Genomic DNA, 23,132 nt, shown 5'->3' with positions numbered 1-23,132 from the left:
AGATGTTAACTGGTGCTCAGCAAAAAAAAAAAAGATCATCTGCATTTGTAAAAACATGCCTGTGTCTATATTCGGATGATGTCAAGGTAGAAGCTTCTGTAATTAAATTAGTTTTAATTAAAAATCAATATACAGCATAAGCTTTAAACTTTAAACTCCCAAATTTGGGAAAACTTGTGAGGCTTTTTGCCCGTGTGGATGTTCTGTAGGTATATTTTTTCCTCTATTTCTCTGTGTGTTTTTGCCCTGGTGATTTTCACAGCATAAAAAGAGAGCTTGCTCCCAGGAACATTTGATGCTATGGCTGCTTGAGTCCATATGGAAAAAAGATGGAAAAAGAAACTGGAACTAAGGCTCAGTAGTTTGCCTGGCCTCTCCTGTATCTGTCTGCCACAGGGAGGCACCCTTCTCTTCAGCTTGTGCCTTCTCTGCTGCTCTCCAAAATATTTATCTTCATGGTCCCTTGGTGTTCTAAAATCCATGGAGTTTGTATCAGTCACAGGGATATTCATTTTGCAATGAGAAACTGAGTTAAAATGCCGATATCCTTATAGTGATACACTTTTCTTTTAGTATCTCTGAAATCAGCAATCCCTCTCACTCCAAATAAATCCCCAAAACTCCAGCAGTGTCCCCAAGATAAACTGCCTGCCATCATAAAGGGAAGTCTGTGTATGCTGAATGAAAATCACAGTTGATTACTTAGGCTTAAGTTTAACATTCTATATGCAAATAAAAAATTGCTCAAGTACTTAGAATGGGTTTGTTTCCATAGTTTTGGTGTTTATAGTCCAGGATGTGAATATATTAGAAGTATTAAGACAATTTTTAAAATTTCTTTATATTTTTTTTGAAGCATGGACTAAAATTGATTATAGGGAGCTTAGTTTGTAGTTTGAAATATTGATAGTTGTCGGAGGCTCACTTTAATTTCTTTTTTTTCTTTCTTTTATTCTTTCTTCTTTAAAGGTATTGTGAGAAAATATTCTAATATCTGTCTCCTAATCCATCTATCCTAATGCATTAGAAGTTATGCAGTTCAATTTACAGCTGGTGTAATACTTATATTGTGCAAGGAGGTTCTTCTAGAGGAAATTTCATCAGCTATTGTTCAGTCTTTTGCATTGCTTTAATGAAAAAAATAGGCTAAGATTCATTATTATGCTAGATTTTTATTGTTGCATTTTAAGTTCTATTCTTTTTCCTCTCCTGAGGAAAAAAAGCCCATCATTTTGGTTGCAAAGCTCTGTGAGGAGATTGAAGCAGTGCACTCTGATGGGAAACTGTAGGGCTCTTACTTTTTATTACATTTAAAAATGAAACTGATATACTTCAAGCAGTATCACTATATGCCTTCAAAATCCAGTAGCCAAAACTATCCCAGAAGTCATTGCAGGGCTGAGTGTGGAAGTAGGAGCATAGATGGGAAACATCCTTGTCAATTTTGGGATTATTTTGGCACAAGCTAAATTGAGGGAACCTCATGATATATAAGTAATGAGAAAAATCCTTGTTTTGTACTAATGTTATGCTGCAGTGACAATTGAAGAAAATGTTAATCCTGTGAGGGTGGGAAATTAAGTATTGGAAAATAAGCTATGAAGTGTCAACACAGAATTAAGGTTGATGTTGGCTTTTTAAGACCAGCCCTGTGTGATCCATTGCTTATTTCTTTTTTTCATTGACATCTTAATTGGAAAAATAGATGGTTTCAAAATTATGAACTATTTATGGTGTGTATAAAAGGAGCCATGATCATACTCAGCTGAAACTTCCCAGCAGAAAGCTCTCCTCTTCCCTCATTTTCCTAGAAGATAGTGAAACTTTCACTTACAAAACTCTTTAACTTCAATGGATGTTCTGGAGCCCTGGAAGTTTGGCTCATTTTTAGAGGGTGTCATTACAAGGATGTATTAAAACTTATTAATTTCTACCTTTTAGCAACAGGTCCTTGAAAATCACAAATTACATCATATGTGGCTGGAGCAAAGATGAATATTTTCAAATTAAAAATGCAAAAGTGAATTTTCATATTAGGAACCACAGCAGTCTGCACTCAGGCAACAGTGGGTTTTTGGGGTTTTCAATGACAGGGATTCCCAGTCAGTGGGAGCTGTAGGTAAGTCAGCTTTTCAGAACCCACTGAGAAGATATTCAGGAGATGTCTGTATTCACAAGTGGGACCAGATTTTCTGAACCCAGCTCTTGTTTAGGTGTCTGTAGACATTGCTGGGTTTCCTGGAGTTTGGTGTGTTGAGGGTGGTGAGAGCTTCCAGCTTCCAGCTGCAGATCATTTCTGGAAATCTGACCTTATTTCAGTGTCCTAATATGTTCTACTTGGTTCAAAAACTCTGGCTTCATGCATCTCTATATAGATGATACGAGAGATAATAGTTTTTTTAAATGGCCCTCACTTTTCCTGAGAAGTTGTTAAAAACTATATTTTAGAAATAAAGGTAGAATTTGGACCTTCTAGTGCCCTATTTTAACAGTGATAACACACTTTTTACCAAGAGCCAAAATCATTCAGCATAAGGTCCTACACCTGGGAGGGTTGCAAGGCCATGGCTGATGGGCCCCCAGGGCCATTGCTGAGCAAGGCTCCCCAGGGACTCCTTGCAGCAGATCCTTGAGGCCACTGGGATGTGGGCTAGGGGGGGATGCTGAGGGCAGCACAAGGGGCTGACAGTGCCCAGCCTGGCTGGGGCTGTGCCAGGAGGCCCCAGGGCCTCAGGACAAGGTGTCTCCTCCCAGCCCTTGCTGGCACAGACCCTGCTGTGGCCCAGGGCACCAAGACTTGGCTTCTCTTTGTCCCCACCTGTCATCACTGCCTGCAGTTCTCTGCTCTGCCTGGGGCCTGGGGACACTTGCTCAGTCGTGTCCCTCTCTGGGACCCATTAAAAGTCCAAGAAAGTTTGGAGTGTGATTCTGCCTTGGAGTTCTGGAGAGGTTTCTTCAGCTCCCTCTCAGGGACTGATGTCCAGGGCCTGAGCACAAAGCCCCAGAGGCTGATTTAAGTCCTTGTGCTGTGTCTGTGCTGCTGAGCTGGGCTGGGCTCCTGGCCCAGAGGCAGCTCCTGGTCACCAAGAAGAGCTTCAAAAGCACATTTCTCTTGCTGAGCAGCTCTTGTGCCAGCCCAGCAGGGCTGGGGCACTGCCTGCAGCCAGCCCGGGCACAGCACAGAGGCACAGAGAGCTTCAATCAGTCAGGGCTGGGAAGGGGCTGAGAAGTGCCTGGGGCACAATCACTGCCAGCCCTTGGCACAGGAACCTCTGGCTGCAGGACAGTGCAGCTGCAGCTCCTGGAGCCATCTCCTGCAGCTGGAACATGCCAATGCCTGCAGAGCCTGTGAGTACATTCTCTGATTGTCTCTTGTGCAGAGCAGGCAGGGGTGCCCAGGGCTGTCCTGCAGAGCAGGGTCCTGCAGCCCAGGGCACTGTGCTGGGGCAGGGACTCTGCTGCCTGCCAGGGACAGCTCTCAGCCAGCCCTGGCAGCTGCTCCCAGCGCTGGGCAGAAGCTCTGGGGGGAAGGAGCCGCCCTGAGCAGGGCAGGGGCTGCTGCTGAGAGGGGCTGGGTGGGGCAGGGCTGCTCCCAGCTCCAGGCCAGCCTGGGCACAGCTCCGCAGGGCACTTCCCAAAGAAGGTAAGCCTGGGATTGCTGTAAAGATCAGGAGCTTTCCTGAGAGTGTTTTCCATTTCCTGCTTGGAGAAGGATGGGAACATTGGGGTGATGACAAAAAGATTTTTTTTATTTTATACAATTTTCATATATTTATAGCTCTACAAATTACTATTACATAGTTATAAATCTATATTCCATTTTAGGTCTATTAAACTCTTAATGAACTCTATTACTATTATATACATCTATAACTATAATCCTTTATTAACTTTATTATTTTCCCTAACCATTTTCTTTGATTTTAGAAAAATAAGGTGACTGTCTAAATGCATTCCTGAAATACATATAGTATACAATACATATAGTATCCTGTATAGTCTTATTATCAGGAAGAGGACCTACAAGAAGAACATTTTGATTTTTGACCAGAATGTGAGCAGTCATAACAAAAAGTGAAGGCAAAGAAGCCCTTGGACCTACTCCAATGGATTGAGGCAGGGGCGTGTAACTGGGGTAAGTGAATCTCCTATTGGATGTTCCTGTTAAATATCCTAATTAATCAACCTTAATAAATTGTTGAAATCAGGTCCCAGGTGTGCCACATCCCCACTGGGACACCTGACAGCTTCCAATTAATGTCTGGTTTTTACTTTACTGTTCTAACACTGTTGCAAGGGAATTTTTTTCTCTTTTGATTATAAAAAACAAGGGGATGAGAGAAGCAGAACAGGAATAAGAATCCCAGGACATTCTGAGTTGAAAGGGACACACAGGATCATCAAAGGAATGTTTGATCTTTTACAGGGACTGCAGAACTGTAAATTAAGTTGATCAGTGTCTCTGCTGGGAGCCTCCCAAAGGGCCCTCAGCCACTCCTCAGCCCTGCACAGCAGCAGCATCACCTTTGCAGGGCCCAGCAGGGCTCTCCTGAGCTGCCCTTGCCCAGCTGCACACAGAGCCTGCCCCAGCCAGGGCCCTGCACACAGGCAGGTTTCTGTAGGGCCCCAGCCAGGGCACACAGGCTGGGATGGGCTCTGTGAGCGCTGGCAGGGACAAGGCTCCTCTCAGGAGGGAATGTCCAGGCCCAGGGAGATGCTCAGGGAAGGAGAGGGGGCTGGAGAGAGCAGGGCTGGGGCAGGAGGGCACTGTTGGTGTGTGGGAGGTGCCGGGCACAGCTGGGCACGGGAACACTGTCCTGAGTGCCCGGCTGTCTCTGCCCTGCCCTCTCAGGCACAGCACCACAACATCTGCTCTTGGTTCTGCACTGCCCTGACATTGGCACTGTTATCTGCTGCTCTCAGGGAGGCTCTGGCATCTGCAGCAGCTGAGTCAGGCACTGCCCTTGGCATTCCTGCCAGGCAGGGCTGTCCATGGGAATGGGGTGTCCAAGCTCCCCTGGCACCTTTGGGGCTGTGGGCAAAGCAGTCCATGGCAAAGGGGAATGAGCTGAGCCCCCTCCCTGAGATCCCATCATGGGCACAGCCAGGGATCTCCTTGTTGTGCCCTGCCAGGCTCTGAGCTGCCCTCCTGGGTGCAATCTGTGCCAGAGCCTCTGGGAGTTCCTGAATGTCCTACGGGGAAGGGCAGAGCTGCCACAGCTGAGGAAATGCTGCTGGGTTTGCCCAGGGAGCCGTGAGTGTCCTTGGCACAAGGGGGTGCTGAGACCTTGCCCAGAGACCTTGAGAGAGGGTGAGACATTCAGGGATCCCTCTGCTCTGGGCAGGGTCTGGTTTATCCCAGGGTGACCCAGGAGTGTGACTGTGCTCTGATTGCAGGCAAAGGTTTTCCCACAGCAGGTAGAAGGGTGAGTGTGTCCCAGCTGTAGGGATTGTCTACAGGGAATGGCCCAGGTTTGGCTCCAAGCAGCCTCTCCTGACTTGTCACTGTCCTTTCTCCATGAACAGGTGCCCATGTGCAGCCCCAGCAAATGTCCAACAGCAGCTGCATCAGACACTTCCTCCTGCTGGCATTGGCAGACACGCGGTTACTGCAGCTCCTGCACTTCTGCCTCTTGCTGGGCATCTCCCTGGCTGCCCTCCTGGGCAACGGCCTCATCATCAGCGCCGTAGCCTGCGGCCACCACCTGCACGCCCATGTTCTTCTTCCTGCTCAACCTGGCCCTCGCTGACCTGGGCTCCATCTGCACCACTGTCCCCAAAGCCATGCACAATTCCCTCTGGGACACCAGCAACATCTCCTACACTGGATGTGCTGCACAGCTCTTTTTTTTTGCCTTTTTCATCTCAGCAGAGTATTTCCTCCTGACCATCATGTGCTACGACTGCTACGTGTCCATCTGCAAACCCCTGCACTACGGCACCCTCCTGGGCAGCAGAGCTTGTGCCCACATGGCAGCAGCTGCCTGGGCCAGTGCCTTTCTCACTGCTCTCATGCACACGGCCAATACATTTTCCCTGCCCCTGTGCCATGGCAATGCCCTGGGCCAGTTCTTCTGTGAAATCCCACAGATCCTCAAGCTCTCCTGCTCAAAATCCCATCTCAGGGAACTGGGGCTTCTTACTGTTAGTGTCTTTTTAGCGCTTGGTTGTTTCATGTTAATTGTTTTCTCCTATGTGCAGATCTTCAGGGCTGTGCTGAGGATCCCCTCTGAGCAGTGACGGCACAAAGCCTTTTCCACCTGCCTCCCTCACCTGGCTGTGCTCTCCCTGTTCCTCAGCACTGCAGCGTTTGCTCACCTGAAGCCCCCCTCCATATCTTCGCCATCCCTGGATCTGGCCCTGTCTGTTCTGTACTCAGTGGTGCCTTCAGCCCTGAACCCCCTCATCTACAGCCTGAGGAACCAGGAGCTCAAAGCTGCAGTGTGGAGACTGATGACTGCATGATTTCAGAAACATTAAACTGCTGGGCAATATCTGCATATCTCTTGTACTAAAATTCATCTTTCATACTTCTTGTTGGTTTCATTTTGGAAGTTCTTTTTATTTTTTTTACTTTTTCATATTATCTACAAATAAATGTTATTGTGCCATTGGTCATTTTGTTTCTCTCCACCTTCCCTGTGGCCACACACTGTGCCAATGCAGGGCAGCGCTCTTGCTGGCTTTAAATGAACTAAAGGATGTCCCAGCAGAGTTTTCTGCAGAGATGCCCTTTTGTTGCCTTCTCTGGAGCTGCAGCAGCAATGTCTGTGTGCAGAGCTGGGGCAGATCAGTGCTGGCCCAGCAGCTGTGCCCAGCAGCAGCAGCAGCAGCACTTGGTGTTGCCAGTGCTGCTGCCGTGGCCCTGCCCCGCTGCCCTGGTGGCCCTGGTGTTGCTGCAGGGCCTGAGTGCTCTCGGGGCCGGGCACAGCCCTGGGGGTGGCAGTGCCGGGGCTGCAGCAGGGACAGGCCATGTAATATAAATCACCTTTGATAATTCTTTTGGGTTTGGTTCTGGGTTTGTTCTTTTTTTCCCCACGTTTGATTTATTTAATATTGTCCACAAAGAAAAGCCATTGGTTTTGCCAGTTCTCATTTTGTTTCTCTCCATCTTCCCTGTGGCCACAGACTGTGTTGGTGAGGGGCTGCACTCCTTGTGGCTTTAAAGGAACTAAAGGATCTCCCAGCAAAGATTTTCCAGAGATGCCCTTGTGTTCCCTTCTCTGGAGCTGCAGCAGCAATGTCTGTGTGCAGAGCTGGGGCAGATCAGTGCTGGCACAGCAGCTCTGCTCCTGCTGGCCACACCATTCCTGATCCAGGCCAGGATCCATTGGCCTTCTTGGCCACCTGGGCACACTGCTGCCTCATGTCCAGCCTGCTGTCCATCAGTCCCTGCAGGTCTCTTTCTGCCTGGCTGCTGTCCTGGAACTCAGTCCCCAGCCTGTAGCACTAGGGCCAAATATCAGGGCCTGGCACTTGGATTTTTTCAGCCTCACCTTGTTGGATTCAGCCCCTCGATCCAGCTTGTTCAAGTCACTGTGCAGAGCCCTCTGACCCTCCAGCAGATCAACACTCACATCCAGCTTGGTGACATTTGCGAAGATGTCCTTGGTTCCATGGGGCCCCTCAGTGTCACAATGGCCTCTTGGTTACACCAGGCCCTGCACTGTCACACTGGTCTCCTTGGTTCCATGGGGCCCCAAAATGTGACAATGGTCTCCTTGGTTCCGTGGGGCTTCAGAGTGTCACAATGTTCTTGTTGGTGCTGCAGTTCCACAGTGGCCCCTTGGTTCCATGGGGCCCCAGGGTGTCACAATGGCCCCATGGTCACATGAGGTCCCACACTGTCACCATGGTCTCTGTGGTTCCACAAGTCCCCTCAGTGTCACAATGGACTCCTTGTTTCCACAAGGCCACACAGTGTCACAACGTTCTTCCAGATTCCTTGAGGCCCCATCGTGTCAGAGTGGCCCCTTGGTTACACAGGATCCTGCAGTGTCACAATGTCCCCTTGGTGCCATGAGGCCCCGCAGTGTCAGAACGGCCCCTTGGTCCCACTGGGCCCTGGAGTCCCCCAAAGGTCTCCTTGGTTTTGCAGGGTCAAAATGGTGAAACCCCTTGGTTACACGAGGCCCTGCAGTGTCTCAATGACCTCTGTGGTTCCACGAGGGCCCAGAGTGTGACGGGGCACTCCCTGGGTCCATTTGGCCCCAGAGCACAGCAATGGAGCCCTGGTTCTGTGGGGCTGCACGGTGTCACCATGGTCCTCTTAGTTCCACGAGGCCCTGCAGTGTCACAATGGCCCCAGAGTGTCCCAATCATCACAGAATGACAGAATCAAATAGGCTGGAAAAGACCTTTGGGATCATCAAGTCCAGCCAATGCCCTGATACTGCCTTGTCACCCAGACCATGCCACTGAGTGCCACTGGAGAGGGACAGTGACTCTGCCACCTCCCCCCAGCCAGCCCATTCCAGTTCCCACTCACCCTTTCTGTGAAGAACACCTTCCTACTGTCCAGTCTGAGCCTCCCCTGGTGCAGCTTAAGGCTGTCTCTTCTTGTCCTGCCCTCCAGCAGATCCACACTCACACCCAGCTTGGTGCCATCTGCACTTTGTGAATGCTGGACTCGATCCCCTCACCCAGACCATCAGTGAAGATATTAAACAGGACTGGGCCCAGCACAGATCCCTGGGGACAGCACCAGTGCCTGGACAGCAGCTGGGTGCAGCACCATCCCCACCACTCTCTGGGCCCAGCCTCCAGCCAGCTCTTAAATCTCCCAGCCAGGAGGGAACCTGCCCAAGCCGTGGGCTGCAGCTTTTCCAGGGAATGCTGTCAGAGACAGAGTCAAAGGCTCTGCTGGAGTCCAGGCACACAACATCCACAGCCTTTCCCCCATCCACAGGTGGGTCACCTGGGCATAAAAGGAGACCAGGTTGGTCAGGCAGGACCTGCCACCCCTAAATCCACGCAGGCTGGCTCTGATCCCTGGGCCATCCTGTGGGTGCCCTGTGATGGCACTCAAGGTGATCTGTTCCATAACCTTGCTGGGCACCCAGGTCAGGCTGACAGGCCTGGAGCTCCCCAGCTCCTCCTTCCAGCCCTTCCTGGGGATGGGCTCACCCTGGCACCTCCAGTGCTCTGGGACCTCCCTGCTGAGCCAGGACTGATGGTAAATGATGGAGAGCAGCCTGGGGAGCTCATCCACAGCTCCCTCATCCCCCTAGGATGGATCCCATCTGCTCCCATACACCTGTGAGCATCTGAGTGGCTCAGCAGGTCACCAACTGCTTCCTCCTGGATTCCAGGGGGCTGTTCTGCTCCCTGTGCCCATCTACCAGCTCAAGAGAACACTTCCTGAGGACAGCCTGTCCTAATATTGAAAATTGACAAGATATTAAGTAGCTTAGTCTTTTACTTATCTTCAGTTTCTCTATTCTGAACTGCAATCAATAAAAAAGAATAGAGGTTCTCCTTCTCCCTCCTTTTGCTATAAATTTTTTTTAAAAACTTTTTTTATTCTTTATACAGAAACCGCCAGGTTAAGTTCTAATTGAGCTTTCACCTCTCAACTTTTTTTTCTGCATAACCTAACAACATCCTTAAACGCTTCCTGAGTTGCTGGCCCTTTTTCCCTGAGTTCCCACAAAAGCTCCATGGGCAGCCAGGCCAGTCCTTTTCCTCACCAGCTCATCTTTTGCCACACTGGGACAGGCTGCTCCTTCCCCCTTAAGTTTACTTTCTTGAAATGTGTTCATCCTTCCTGGACCCCATTTGTTTTTAAGGGCTGTTTCCCTTAAAAGAATCAGTACCTGATTTGGTACTCCCCAAATCTGCATCCTGAACAGGCCAAAGTCTGCCCTTCCTAATTCCTGTGTACAAGTTTTGTTACTGCCTCTCTTTCTTACCCAGAATATTGAAAACTTGAAAACCCCAATGTTCGAGTGGGTCTGGCTGAGCTGGCAGGACACTGAGGCTGCTGAACTTCCAGTTCCCCTTCTCACACAATGGGCACTGTGTGGTTTCCATAGGCCTGGGGATGTGGAGAACAAGCTCCAGGTGTCAGCTCACCTGGTGTAGACAATTGATTATCTGGTAACATGAGGTCACAGAGTGGGCTATGACATCACAGAGTGGGTCATGTGAGGTCATTGATCAGCTATGACATCATAGACTGCCTCTGTGACATCAATAGGCAGAGGTCTAACATCCCAGAGCAGACTAGGACATCACAGAGCAGACTGACATCACTGAGTTGGCTGTGACATCAGAGACTGGCTGTGTGACATTAGAGAAGGAGCTGTGACCTCACAGAGCAGGCTGTGACATCCCAGAGGGGCTCTGTGACATCCCAGCAGGGCTGTGTCAGGTCACTGGGTTGGTCACTCCACCCCAGCTCCCCCTCACAGTTTCTCCCAACAAGTCCAATGCTGTCTATGCCCAGCGGGGACCCTGTCCCCCGGGATCCCCCCGGCCCACCTGGAGCCACAGCCTGCACCAAAGGATGTTCCACAGGATCCACCCCAGAGCCTGACATGGGGACAAGGGGCCAGGGCTGTGTGACCAGGACATCAAGGACGGGGATTATCCAGGTCACTGTGGCCTGGCTTGGGTTGCCCAGGGCAGGAAAGATGTCTGGCAGCTGGAGCAGGGTCTGGGAAGGGCCTCCAAGGTGGGGCTGGAGCCCTTGGGCTGTGAGCAGAGGCTCAGGGAGCTGGGCTTGTCCAGCCCAGAGCAGGGAAGGCTGAGGGGCTCCTCATCCCAGCCTGGCAGTGCCAGCGAGGAGGGGATGGAGAACACAGAGCCAGGCTCTTCACCGGGGGCCTGGTGGGAGACAAAAGCCAATGGGTGGAAGGGGAAAGAGGGGAGATCAGCCAGGACAGGAGGAGATGAAATGAGTCAGGCTGCTTTCAGCATTTCCTCAGCACCAAAAGCAGCCTGACCTCCCTTCTCCATCCACCACTGACAGCTTTGCAAATCAGGAATTGTTGGAGCTGTTTTGCCCCCACTCCAGGATGAGCATTCTGATACAAGAACTTAATTGTGTTTATATCTGTAACAGGAGCACATTTTGTCTAAAATTACTTTTAGGATGGAAATCACTTGTTGATGGTGGACTCAACAGGCACTGCTGGGACATTGCACATAGCTCAGGGAAGAGCATGAGTGTTACTGAATTGTGTCCTGTTCAACTGTGCTCTGTTGGCCATGAAGAGAAACTTTGTGTTCCTCTGAGTCTCAGCAGTTCCTGATCCCCAAAGGACACAAACCTGATGAGTTGTGGTTCCCACTCCAGTGGTGGCACTTGCACCTCCCTCCATAGCCAGAGCAGAGCACCCTTGTCCCAGAGAGTCCCTGGCAATGCAGGGATGAAGGAAACAGGACAGGCTGTGGGGATCTGGGGCAGAGCCAGGGAGAAAAAAGACTTTTGCATTTGATGGAGCTGTGCCTTCCCTTGTCTTGTTGGCTGACAAGAAATGAACATCCCTCTGTGTCTCGAGCAGCTCCTTCTCCAAGGAAAGCAGGTGGGAGTTGGAGCCAAGGAGCTGAAAGCTGCAGGTGCAGCCTGGGCTGGAGGGAGCTCAGATTTGCACAAGGCTGCCCTGAGTGCCAGGGCTTGGATGGGGGAAATGGTGGGGTGGGGGTAGGGACAGAGTCTGATTGATTGTCAGCCATGAAGGGTCTTGATTTTCATATCCATTCCAACTGCATGAGGAGGTACTTGGATTCAGTGTCAATTGGAGATTGCACACATCATTTAATTAACAGGGGAAAAAAACTAAACAGGACCTGAAAAATCTTTTTCTCACTGTCTTTTTAAATATATTGCATTCACTTTGGATAGACTACTGAGATCTGTCTAATTAACCACAAATGATTTGAAAATGAAATTCAAATGATTCCCAGAGGCTTGGCTTGTTAAGATGTTCTGAATGTTAATGAGCCCTGGGACACTGAATTCCTGCACTGACGAGGTGAAGGCTGAACAAGCCTCTGGAGCAGGGAAATTCAGCAGCAGCCTCCAAGTTGCTGAGGATGTCAGCAGCCCCCACTGAGGCCATCCCTGCCCAGAGACCGTGGGGGAATGGGCAGACAAGGAGAGCGTCCCTGGGGCTGGGGCAGCACAACTCAGAGGCACCAGCGGCTCCAGCTGGGCAATGGAGTGTGGAATGTGGCTGGGAAAGCCCTGCCTGGGCTGGGCCAAGCAGGACACACAAGCCCTGACCCCCATCCACTAAAAAACTCACTCAATGAGACATTTAAAAGGAATTACAATTGTTTCTGTACCCTGAGTTGGACTCACTGGAGAAATACTGACAAGAAATCCTCAGGAGCTCAAAACAACCAAACAGCCTTTATTGGCAACTTTAGAAAATCAAAGAAATTTTCACAAAAGGTTTAATAGGACATTCAATCAACAAAAAACACTTCTCAAAACATTAATTTCGCCCATTCAACTTCACAAACTCTAAGCCTGTTCAATTTCATGTTAATCAAAATTTGCAAGAGGACAAAAATAGAAGTAGTATTTTTCTTTCTCTTTCTCAGAGAGAGAGAAAGAAAAATAAGATACAGAGAAGCACACACACAGCTACCAACTCCTGGATTCCAGCACTGTTCAGATGGAAATTCCAAGAGGAATTTCAGGGTCAAGATGTGTGCTTGCCTTGTGGTCAGCCTTCAATACCCCTTGGTCTCCCTGGGCCCTTCCCCCAGGTGGGGCTTGGGCTCATTTGGTCCCTCAGGAGCTGGGCTGGGGCTGCAGAGGTGGCTGTGGAGCATTGCCTGTGCTGTGCCAGGGACTGGCAGCCACTGCTGGGCTGGGATAGAGGCTCTGGGGGGATTGGGGTTCCAGGGCTGGGCAAGGCTGGGGTTCCAGGGCAGGGCAAGGCTGGACCTGCCACTTCCTCCCCCACACACAAAATGTTTTGAGCCAACAATCTCCTTCAGTCTGTCACAACAGAGAATGTTGGAGATGAAATCCCAATTCTGGCCATGGGCACCTGGACAAGAAGGCCAGCTCTTTTCCATAGGAAGGAAAGCACAGAGACCCAGTGTTTGGAATGTAGGTGAAAGCCTCACTAGTCCAAGGCCAGCCAGACTTGTCAGGAATGGCAGATTTTGTCTGGGAGCAGTCTTTGGATTTAAGGAATTTTGGAGATGGAACCACAATCTCAACCATTGGCACATGCAGAAGCAGGACAGTTCTTTTCCATAGGAAGGAGAGCATGGAGCCTTCCCCAGGGTTTTAGGGACGGGTGGGACATGACCCTTGTGAAACCATTTCCAGCCAGACTTTTCCTGACAATATTCCTATTGGAACTATACTTGGATATAAGGAAATTTGGAGGAGAAATCCTAATTCTGGCCATCGGTGCCTGGCGGAGAAGGACAGTTCTTTTCCATTGGGAAGGAAAGCACAGAGCCCCAGTGCTTCAGCAGCAGATGAGAAGAGACCTTCAACATGCCAAGGTCAGCTGGACCAGTCAGGTGGTCCCTGGGAGGCCAAGCCAGCCAGACCTGTTCCATGTTCTTTTGGTTTTATGGCGCCCATAGTGTCACAATGGCTCCTTGGACCCATGGGGCCCCGCAGTGTCATAATGGTGACTTGATTCCATGGGGTCCAGCAGTGTCACCATAGACCCTTCTTTTCATTGAGTTCCACAGTGTCACAATGGCCCCAAGGTTTCATAAGGCCCCAAAGTGTCACAATGGTCCCAACGATTCCATGAGACCTTGCAGTGTCACAATGGTCTCCGTGGTTCCACAGGCCCCACAATGTCACGGGACTCCTCAGTTCCATGAGCCCTGCAATATCACAATGGACCTTTGGACCCTGGGGGTTTGCAGTGTCACAATGGTCTCCTTTGGCTCCACAGTGTCACAATGAACCACTGATGACAGGAGGCCCCTCTGTGTCACCCTGGAGCTTTGGTTCCATGCAGCCCTGCAGTGTCACAAAGGCCTCTTGGTTTCACCAGGCCCCACAGTATCACAATGGTCCTCTTGGTTCTGTGGGGACCCCCAGGGTCACCATGGTCTCACTGGTTCCATGAAGCCTCACAGTGTCACAATGCTTTGCTTATTCCAGGGACCTCATAGTGTCACAATGGTCTCCATGATCCCATGGGTCCCCTCAGTGTCACAATGATCTCCATGATGCCATGGTGCCCCCTAGTACAAGAAGGCCTCTTGATTCCATGAGGCTGTGAAGTGTCTTAATGGTCTCCATGGATCCATGAGGCCTTGCAATGTCACAATAAACCTTCAGCTCCATGGGGTCTCGCAGTGTCACAATGTCCCCTTGTTTCCATGACACCCCAAAGTGTCACAATGGTCTCCACAGTTCTATGAGGCCCTACGGTGTCACAATGGACCCTTGGTTTGATGGGGGCTCTCAGTGTCACAATAATCCCTGCATTCCATGGAGCCACACAGTGTCAGTACTGTCCCCTTGGTTCCATCAGGCCCAAAGGTGATGGAACCAAGAGACCATCACAATGGTCCCTTGGTCTCACAGAGTCCCACAGTGTCACAATGGTCCCTTGCTCTCACCGGGCCCCACAGTGTCACAATGCTCCCTTGGTTCCATGGGCCCTGTGCTGCTGCATTCCCCCCTCCCCTTCTCAGGCCACCGTGCCAGCTGAGAAATGCTCCTTGGGGCTCAGCCTTGGCCAACAGCCCCTGGGCTCAGCTCCTCTGCAGCTCATCACAAACACTGTCTGCTCCAGGCACTGCTGCTGCCCAACCAGCTCCTGCTTTCTGTAGGAGCAGCCCTGGGAACTGGTTTTGTTCCCTCAGTGGCACAACATCCCTGTTCTCACACTGCCAAAGAAAGCTGTTGGTGCCCAGTGCAGCCAGGATGAACCATTGCTGGCACTGAAGCCCCTCTCTTGGGGCCTTGCAAACAGTGCTCCAAAAGGAGCCCTTGGAGCTCTCCTGGGCCAGCGACTCCCTCTGAGTGGGGCCTCTCCCAGCTGGGAACTCTCTGTTGGATCCCCAACAACAACGGAGCCTGGGCCGATCCCCCGCACTCCTCCAGGCTCAACCCTTCACGTGCTGGGGAGATGCCAAAGGATCCACAGGGAGCATTTCCTGCCCTCAGGGGAATTTCTCCCAGGTGCCTTGCACTGACTCTTTGTGTCTGTGTGCACACAGGAGTGCCTGTGCTGGGGAAATGAGGCAGAAATGCTGCTCTCTGAGGGGTTTGAGTGCCTTGGATAGCTGAGTCAGTCAGATATGCAGATATTAGTAAGTAAGGTAAAGTCATGAGGTCTAAGCTAAGTTAAATGCTTCTAAGAGTTGTTCTTTTGCTAAGTTGTAAAGTTTAATTTAAGTTATTAGCTAAGTTTTGTTAAGTGTTATTCCTCGGTTAAATTGCTAAGTCATAGGTTATAAGTTTGCTTAAATACTGTTAAGTGCTGTTCTTTTGCTAAATTGTCAAGTTTAAGGTATCAGTTAAGGTTTAGGTGCAAGTTAAAGGTGTCCTATTAAGTCTGAGCTCCGTTGATCTTTTAGGCTGTTTTCCTTTTATCCTTGCCTTCACTGTCCTTCTGTGTCACACACACAGAGGGACAGTTCTCAGTTCATTTCTGGTTTGATTGCCTGCATTTTGTTTGGTTTTGTTGTTGCTTTGTTTCCTTGGTGTGCCTGAAGTGTCCAGTCAGGAGCAGAGTGACTCTTGCCAAGGAACTTTGTGCTGCTGTCCCTTAATATTCAATCTGGTTTTTGCTGATCCCGTGCTGGGGATTTTTTCAGCGCTCTCAAGGCCTCGTTGGTACCAGGGTGAAGGAGCCCTGGCCCAGGCTCTGGCCCTGGGGGACACGGGGACGCTGCCGGGGGGTCCCTGTCCCCCTGTGCCACCCCCAGGGCCCCGGCCCCCCGTCCCCGTGTCAGGCTCTGGGGTCGAACTCATGGAACATCCTCTGGGGAAGGCTGCGGCGCCGGGGGCGGGGGGACCCAGGGGGACAGGGGACCCCACTGTGCACGAGCAGGGTTGGACTGCTCTGAGGGGAACTGTGAGAGGGGGCCGGGGCAGAGTGACCTCCCCAGTGACCTCACACAGGCCCTGGGATGTCACACAGCCCCTGTGATGCCACACTGCCCCTGTGATGTCACACAGCCATCTCTGATGTGATACAGCTGCTCTGTGATGTCACAGAAGCCTCTGTGATGTCACAAAGTCACACTATGATTTCACATTCTATTCTGTGATGTCACAGCCAGCTCTATGATGTTACACAGCCACCTGGTTATGTCACAACCCACTCTCTGATGCCAAAGATCCACACTCTATGGTGGCAGAGTCTGCTCTATAGCTTCACATCCTACTCTGTGATGTCACAGCCAGCTCTGTGATGTCACAACTCCCTCAGTGATGTCACAAAACCCTCAGGAACTCAGTTACCCTCAAGGGCCCAGCCAGGTGGGGCAGCCGGGGGTTGCCCACAGCCTGCAGGGACAGAGGTGCAGGGCAGGGACACCGTAGGATAGACTGGGCTGCACAGGGCACAGGGATGGGCAGCAGCTGCAGGACAGCCCTGACAGAGCCAACTTGGGCAGCGCTTTGGCCATGGCTGCTGGCCCTGGGCCTGAGGCCATCAGGGGACAAGTGACCCTTGCAGGCCTGGGGCCTCATTGCCTCCTTGTCCCTGCTCACCAGCCTGGCAGGGGCCGCCCCATGCTCCTGCCCTTGGCATTGCCCATCCCCACATGCCAGTGCCCTCCCGGGAAGAGCCCTGAGCAATGAGGGAGGGACAGGATCTGCCTGGCCAGGGGCTGGGGCTCAGACCTTGGCCCTTTGCATTCCTATGTCTGTGCTGCTGAGCTGGGCCAGGCTCCTGGCCCAGAGGCAGCTCCTGGCAAGGGCAGCAGAGCTGCAGAGAGACAGCTCTGGCCAGGAGCAGCTCCTGTGCACAGCCCAGCAGGGCTGGGGCACTGCCAGGGCCCCTCAGGGACACCAGCAGGGCACAGACAGAGCTCCCAGGGGCTCAGCACTGGCAGGGGCTGTGCCATGTCCCAGAGGGGGCTGTGTCACAGCAGCTCCTCTGGGGCTGTGTCATGGAGGCACAGAGCAGCTGTGATGTCAGCAAGGGGCTGTGTGACAGCACAGAGTGGGCTGTGTGAGGTCACAGATTGGGCTATGACATCACAGAGTTTGTTGTGTGAGGTCACTGAGCAGCTACAGCATCATAGAGGGGACTGTGTGACATCACAGAACAGGCTGTGACATCATGGCATGGCTGTATGGCATCATCGAGCTGGCTGTGAGGCCAAAGTGTGTACTGTGACCTTACAAAGTGTCAGTATGACATCACAGAGAAGGTTTTGTGATACCACTGCGGGGGTTGTGACATCACACATCTGTCTGTGACATCGTAGAGTAGGGTGTGAGGTCATAGAGCAGATCCTGTGTTCATAGAGGGTGTCTCTGTGACATCAGAGAGAGGGTTGTGACATCACTGGCTGGCTTGTAACATCATAGAGCAGGCTGTGACATCACAGTACAGATTGTGGAATCACAGGGTGACTTTCTCACATCACAGAGTCTTCTGTGACATCACAGGGCAGCTGCATGACATTCCAGGGTGACATCCCAGAGCTGGCTCTGTGACATCACAGGTGGCTGTGTGACATCACAGGAGGCAGTGTGACATCACAGGGGCTGTGTGAGGTCACTGGGGAGGTCACTCTGCTCCGGCCCCCCTCGCAGTTCCCCCCAGAGCAGTCCAACCCTGCTCGTGCACAGCAGGGTCCCCTGTCCCCCCGGGTCCCCCCGCCCCCGGCGCCGCAGCCTCCCCCAGAGGATGTTCCACGAGATCGACCCCAGAGCCTGACACGGGGACGGGGGGCTGGGGCCCTGGGGGTGGCACAGGGGGACAGGGACCCCCCGGCAGCGTCCCCGTGTCCCCCAGGGCCAGAGCCTGGGCCAGGGCTCCTTCACCCTGGTACCAACGAGGCCTTGAGAGCGCTGAAAAAGTCCCCAGCAAGGGAGCAGCAAAAACCAGATTGAATATTAAGGGACAGCAGCACAAAGTTCCTTGGCAAGAGTCACTCTGCTCCTGACTAGACACTTCAGGCACACCAAGGAAACAAAACAACAAAAAAACCAAACAAAGTCCAGGCAATCAAACTAGAAATGAACTGAGAACTGTCCCTGTGTATGTGTGACACAAGGACAGTGAGGGCAAGGATGAAAGGAATACAGCCCAAAAGCTTAACAGAGCTCAATCTTAACAGGACTTAACTTATACCTTAATCTTAACTGATACCTTCAATTTCACAATTAAGCAAAAAACAGCATTTAGCAGGATTTAATCTATTTTTTAACCTATGACTTTGCAATTTAACAGAGGATTAACATTTAACAGTATTTGACTCAGCTTATAACTTATATTAAATATAGCAACTTAGGGAAACAACAACTCTTAGCGGTGTTTAGCTTCACTTAGACCTCGTGACTTAACCTTACCTACAGGCAATGTAGGTAAGGTTAAGTCATCCTGGCCACACTTGGCACCAACAGCTTTCTTTGGCAGTGTGAGAACAGGGATGTTGTGCCACTGAGGGAACAAAAGCAGTTCCCAGGGCTGCTCCTACAGAAAGCAGGAGCTGGTTGGGCAGCAGCAGTGCCTGGAGCAGACAGTGTTTGTGATGAGCTGCAGAGGAGCTGAGCCCAGGGGCTGTTGGCCAAGGCTGAGCCCCAAGGAGCATTTCTCAGCTGGCAGGGCGGCCTGAGAAGGGGAGGGGGGAATGCAGCAGCACAGGGCCCATGGAACCAAGGGACCATTGTGACACTGTGCGGGCCTGTGACACCAAGGGACCACTGTGACACTGTGGGGCTGTCGTGAACGGCGGGAGAAATGCGACACACCATATGCGTGAATAGCAAATCCCGAAGTTTATTGAAAGCCTACACATATTTATATTGGTGTTAATGAAGTTTATACATATTGCAAAAGCTGAGCTCATCATTGGTTAAAGCACACTTAGATCAACCACACCTACTTCTATCTTCTCACAATTATTTTGCTTCTATGTTTGCATTCTTCTAACTTTTCTACCTAAGATAACTACATTTTCTGGCAAGCAATTTTCTCCCCCGTCTTCCCGTTTCAGAGAAGGTCACTGTGACCTTTGTCAGTGATTGGACACTGGTTGCTCAGTTCCCAGCTTGTTTCCCCTATCCTTATCCTTTGGTATCACATCGAAATGTCCTTTCTCAGCTAACCAATTATCCAAAAAGCTCTCTACATGGGGCCTCATGGAATCATGGAGAGCACTGTGACATTGCTGGGCCTCATGGAACCATGGGGACCATACTGACACTCTGTGGCTCCATGGAATGTAGGGATCATTGTGACACTGAGAGGCCCCATCAAACCAAGAGTCCATTGTGACACCGTGGGGACTCATAGAACTGTAATGCCATTGTGACACTTTGAGGTGTCATGAGACTAAGGGACCGCTGTGACACTGCAAGACCCCAGGGATCCAAAGGTCCATTGTGACATTGCAAGACCTCATAGAACCTAATGGAGAGACCATTTGGACACTTCACAGCCTCATGGAACCAAGGTCCATTGTGACACTGAGGGGATTCATAGAATCATGGAGACTCATAGAATCATTGGGACACTGTGGGGCCCTATGGAATAAGCAAAGCATTGTGACACTGTGAGGCCTCATGGAAACCATGAGACCATTGTGACCCTGGGGGTCCCCACAGAACCAAGAGGACCATTGTGATACTGTGGGGCCTCATGAAACCAAGAGGCCTTTGTGACACTGCAGGGCTGCATGGAACCAAAGGTCCATTGTGACATTGCCGGGCCTGATGTCATCAGTGGACCACTGTGACACTGTAGAGCCAAAGGAGACCATTGTGACACTGCAGGGCTGCATGGAACCAAAGGTCCATTGTGACATTGCCGGGCCTGATGTCATCAGTGGACCACTGTGACACTGTAGAGCCAAAGGAGACCATTGTGACACTGCAGGGCTGCATAGAACCGAGGGGCTACGGTGACATTTTGGAACCCCATTCAACCAAGGGTTCATTGTGACACTGCAGGGCTGCATGGAACCAAAGCTCCAGTGTGACATTGCAGGGCCTCGTGTCATCAATGGTCCATTGTGACACTGTGGAGCCAAAGGAGACCACTGTGACACTGCAAACCCCCAGGGTCCAAAGGTCCATTGTCACACTGATGGGCTCATGGAACAGAGGAGTCACGTGACATTCTGTGGCCTGGGGAGCCATTGTGACACTGCAAGGCCTCGTGGAATCACTGGGACCATGGTGACACTGCAGGGCCTTGTGGCATTGTTGGCACCATTGTGACACTCTGGGACCCCATTGAACCAAGGGTCCATTGTGACACTGCTGGACCCCATGGAATCAAAGCACCATTGGGACACTGTGGGGCCCCATGGAACCAAGGGGATCATGGTGATAGTGCAGGACCTCATAAAACCAAGGGAACACAGAAATGGTCTAGTTGGTTTGGCCTCCCATGGACTACCTAATTGGTCCAGCTGGTCTTGGCATGTTGAGGATCTCTTCTCATCTGCTGCTGGAACACTGGGGCTCCATGCTTTTCTTGCCAGGGGAAAGAAATCTCCTTCTCCAGGCACCCATGGCCACAATTAGGATTTCACCTCCAAATTTCCTTATTCCCACAGATTTTTCCCATAGGAATATGGCCAGGAGAAGTCTGGCTGGCAATGGTTTCAGAAGGGTCACCTCTCATTGGTCCCTGAAACACTGGGGAAGGGTCTGTGCTTTCCTTCCTATGGGAAAGAACTGTGCTGCTTCTCCAGGTGCCCATGGCCGAAATTGGGTTTCCAACTCCAAAATTCCTTAAATGCAAGGACTGCTCCCAGACAAAATCTGCCATTCCTGACAAGTCTGGATGGCCTTGGCTTAGTGAGGCTCTCACCTGCCTTCCAAACACTGGGGCTCTGTGCTATGGAAAAGAACTATCTTTCTCACCCAGGTGTCCATGGGCAGAACTGGGATTTCACCTTTACATTCCCTATTGAGACAGACTGGAGGAGATTGTTGACTGGAAACATTTTGTGTGTGGGGGAGGAAGGGGCAGGTCCAGCCTTGCCCTGCCCTGGAAGCCCAGCCCTGCCCTGCCCTGGAAGCCCAATCCCCCCAGAGCCTCTATCCCAGCCCAGCAGTGGCTGCCAGTCCCTGGCACAGCACAGGCAATGCTCCACAGCCACCTCTGCAGCCCCAGCCCAGCTCCTGAGGGACCAAATGAGCCCAAGCCCCACCTGGGGGAAGGGCCCAGGGAGACCAAGGGGTATTGAAGGCTGACCACAAGGCAAGCACACATCTTGACCCTGCCTCCTCTTGGAATGTCCATCTGAACACCGCTGGAATCCAGGAGTTGGTAGCTGTGTGTGTGCTTCTCTGTATCTTTTTGTCTTCTATTTTTGTCCTCTTGCAAATTTTGATTAACTTAAAATTGAACAAACTAAGAGTTTGTGAAGTTGAATGGGCCAAGGTAATGCTCTGAGAGGTGTTTTCTGTTGATTAAATGTCATAATAACCCTTTTGCCAAAGTTTCTCTGTTTTTCTAAAGTAAAGTCTGTATGGTTGTTTTGAGCTCCTGAGAATTTCCTGTTGGTATTTCTCCAGTGCTCCAACTCGGAGTACACAAGCAATTGTAATTCCTTTTAAATGTCTCCTTGAGAGAGTTTTTTTGGAGATGGGGGTCAAGAATTTTCTGTCCTGCTTGGCACAGCCCAGGCAGGGCTTTCCCAGCCACATTCCACATTCCATTGCCCAGCTGGAGCCACTGGTGCCTCTGAGTTGTGCTGCCCCAGCCCCAGGGACGCTCTCCTTGTCTGCCCATTCCCCCACGGTCTCTGGGCAGGGATGGCCTCAGTGGGGGCTGCTGACATCCTCAGCAACTTGGAGGCTGCTGCTGAATTTCCCTGCTCCAGAGGCTTCTTCAGCCTTCAGCTCTTCAGTGCAGGAATTCAGTGTCCCAGGGCTCATTGACATTTAGAACCCCTGAACAAGCCAAGCCACTGGGAATCATTTTAATTTAATTTTCAAATCATTTGTGGTTAATTAGACAGATCTCAGTAGTCTATCCAAAGTGAATGCAATATATTTAAAAAGACAGTGAGAAAAAGATTTTTCAGGTCCTGTTTTTTTTTTTCCTGATAATTCATTGATATGTGCAATCTCCAATGGACACTGAATCCAAGTACTTCCTCATGCAGTTTGAATAGATATGCAAATCAAGATCCTTCATGGCTGACAATCAATCAGACTCTGTCCCTACCCCCACCCCACCATTTCCCCCATCCAAGCCCTGGCACTCAGGGCAGCCTTGTGCAAATCTGAGCTGCCTCCAGCCCAGGCTGCACCTGCAGCTTTCAGCTCCTTGGCTCCAACTCCCACCTGCTTTCCTTGGAGAAGGAGCTGCCCGAGACACAGAGGGATGTTCATTTCTTGTCAGCCAGCAAAGCAAAGGGAAAGGCACAGCTCCATCAAATGCCAAAGTCATTCTTCTCCCTGTTTCTGCCCCTGATCCCCACAGCCTGTCCTGTTTCCTTCATCCCTGCATTGCCAGGGACTCTCTGGGACAAGGGAGCTCTGCTCTTGCGATGGAGGGAGGTGCAAATGCCACCATTGGAGTGGGGGCCACAACTCATCAGGTTTGTGTCCTTTGGGGGTCAGGAATTGATGAGACTCAGAGGCACAGAAAGTTTCTCTTCATGGCCAACAGACCATAGTTGAACAGGACACAATTTAATAACAATCACACTCTTCTCTGACCTATGTGCAATGTCCCAGCAGCATCTGATGAGTCCACCACCCACGAGTGATTTTCATACTAAAAATTATTTTTGACAAGCATGGTTCTGTGATAGACATAAACACAATCAAGTTCTTGTATCAGTATGATCGTCTTGGAGTGGGGGCGAAACAGCTCCAACAATTCCTGATTTGCAAAGCTGTCCATGGTGGATGGAGAAGGGAGGTCAGGCTGCTTTTGGTGCTGAGGAAATGCTGAAAGCAGCCTGACTCATTTCATCTCCTCCTGTCCTGGCTGATCTCCCCTCTTTCCCCTTCCACCCATTGGCTTTTGTCTCCCACCAGG

At 50.9% G+C, this 23,132-nt stretch overlaps 2 protein-coding genes across 2 annotated transcripts in view; one reads left to right on the top strand and one right to left on the bottom strand.

The window, feature by feature from the left end:
* Positions 1-23,132, bottom strand: part of LOC136569711 (zinc finger protein 271-like) — a 294,542-nt gene that overhangs the window by 254,011 nt on the left and 17,399 nt on the right. The gene's annotated exons all lie outside the window — the stretch shown is intronic.
* Positions 5,716-6,465, top strand: LOC136569737 (olfactory receptor 14J1-like). Its single transcript, XM_066570107.1, is given in 1 exon segment — positions 5,716-6,465. A coding segment is annotated over 1 exon segment (750 nt).

Source organism: Molothrus aeneus, unplaced genomic scaffold, assembly GCF_037042795.1.
Source record: "Molothrus aeneus isolate 106 unplaced genomic scaffold, BPBGC_Maene_1.0 scaffold_19a, whole genome shotgun sequence".
Lineage (NCBI taxonomy): Eukaryota > Metazoa > Chordata > Aves > Passeriformes > Icteridae > Molothrus > Molothrus aeneus.
The sequence above is the reverse complement of the archived record's forward strand: the minus strand, read 5'-3'. Positions and strand labels throughout refer to the sequence as shown.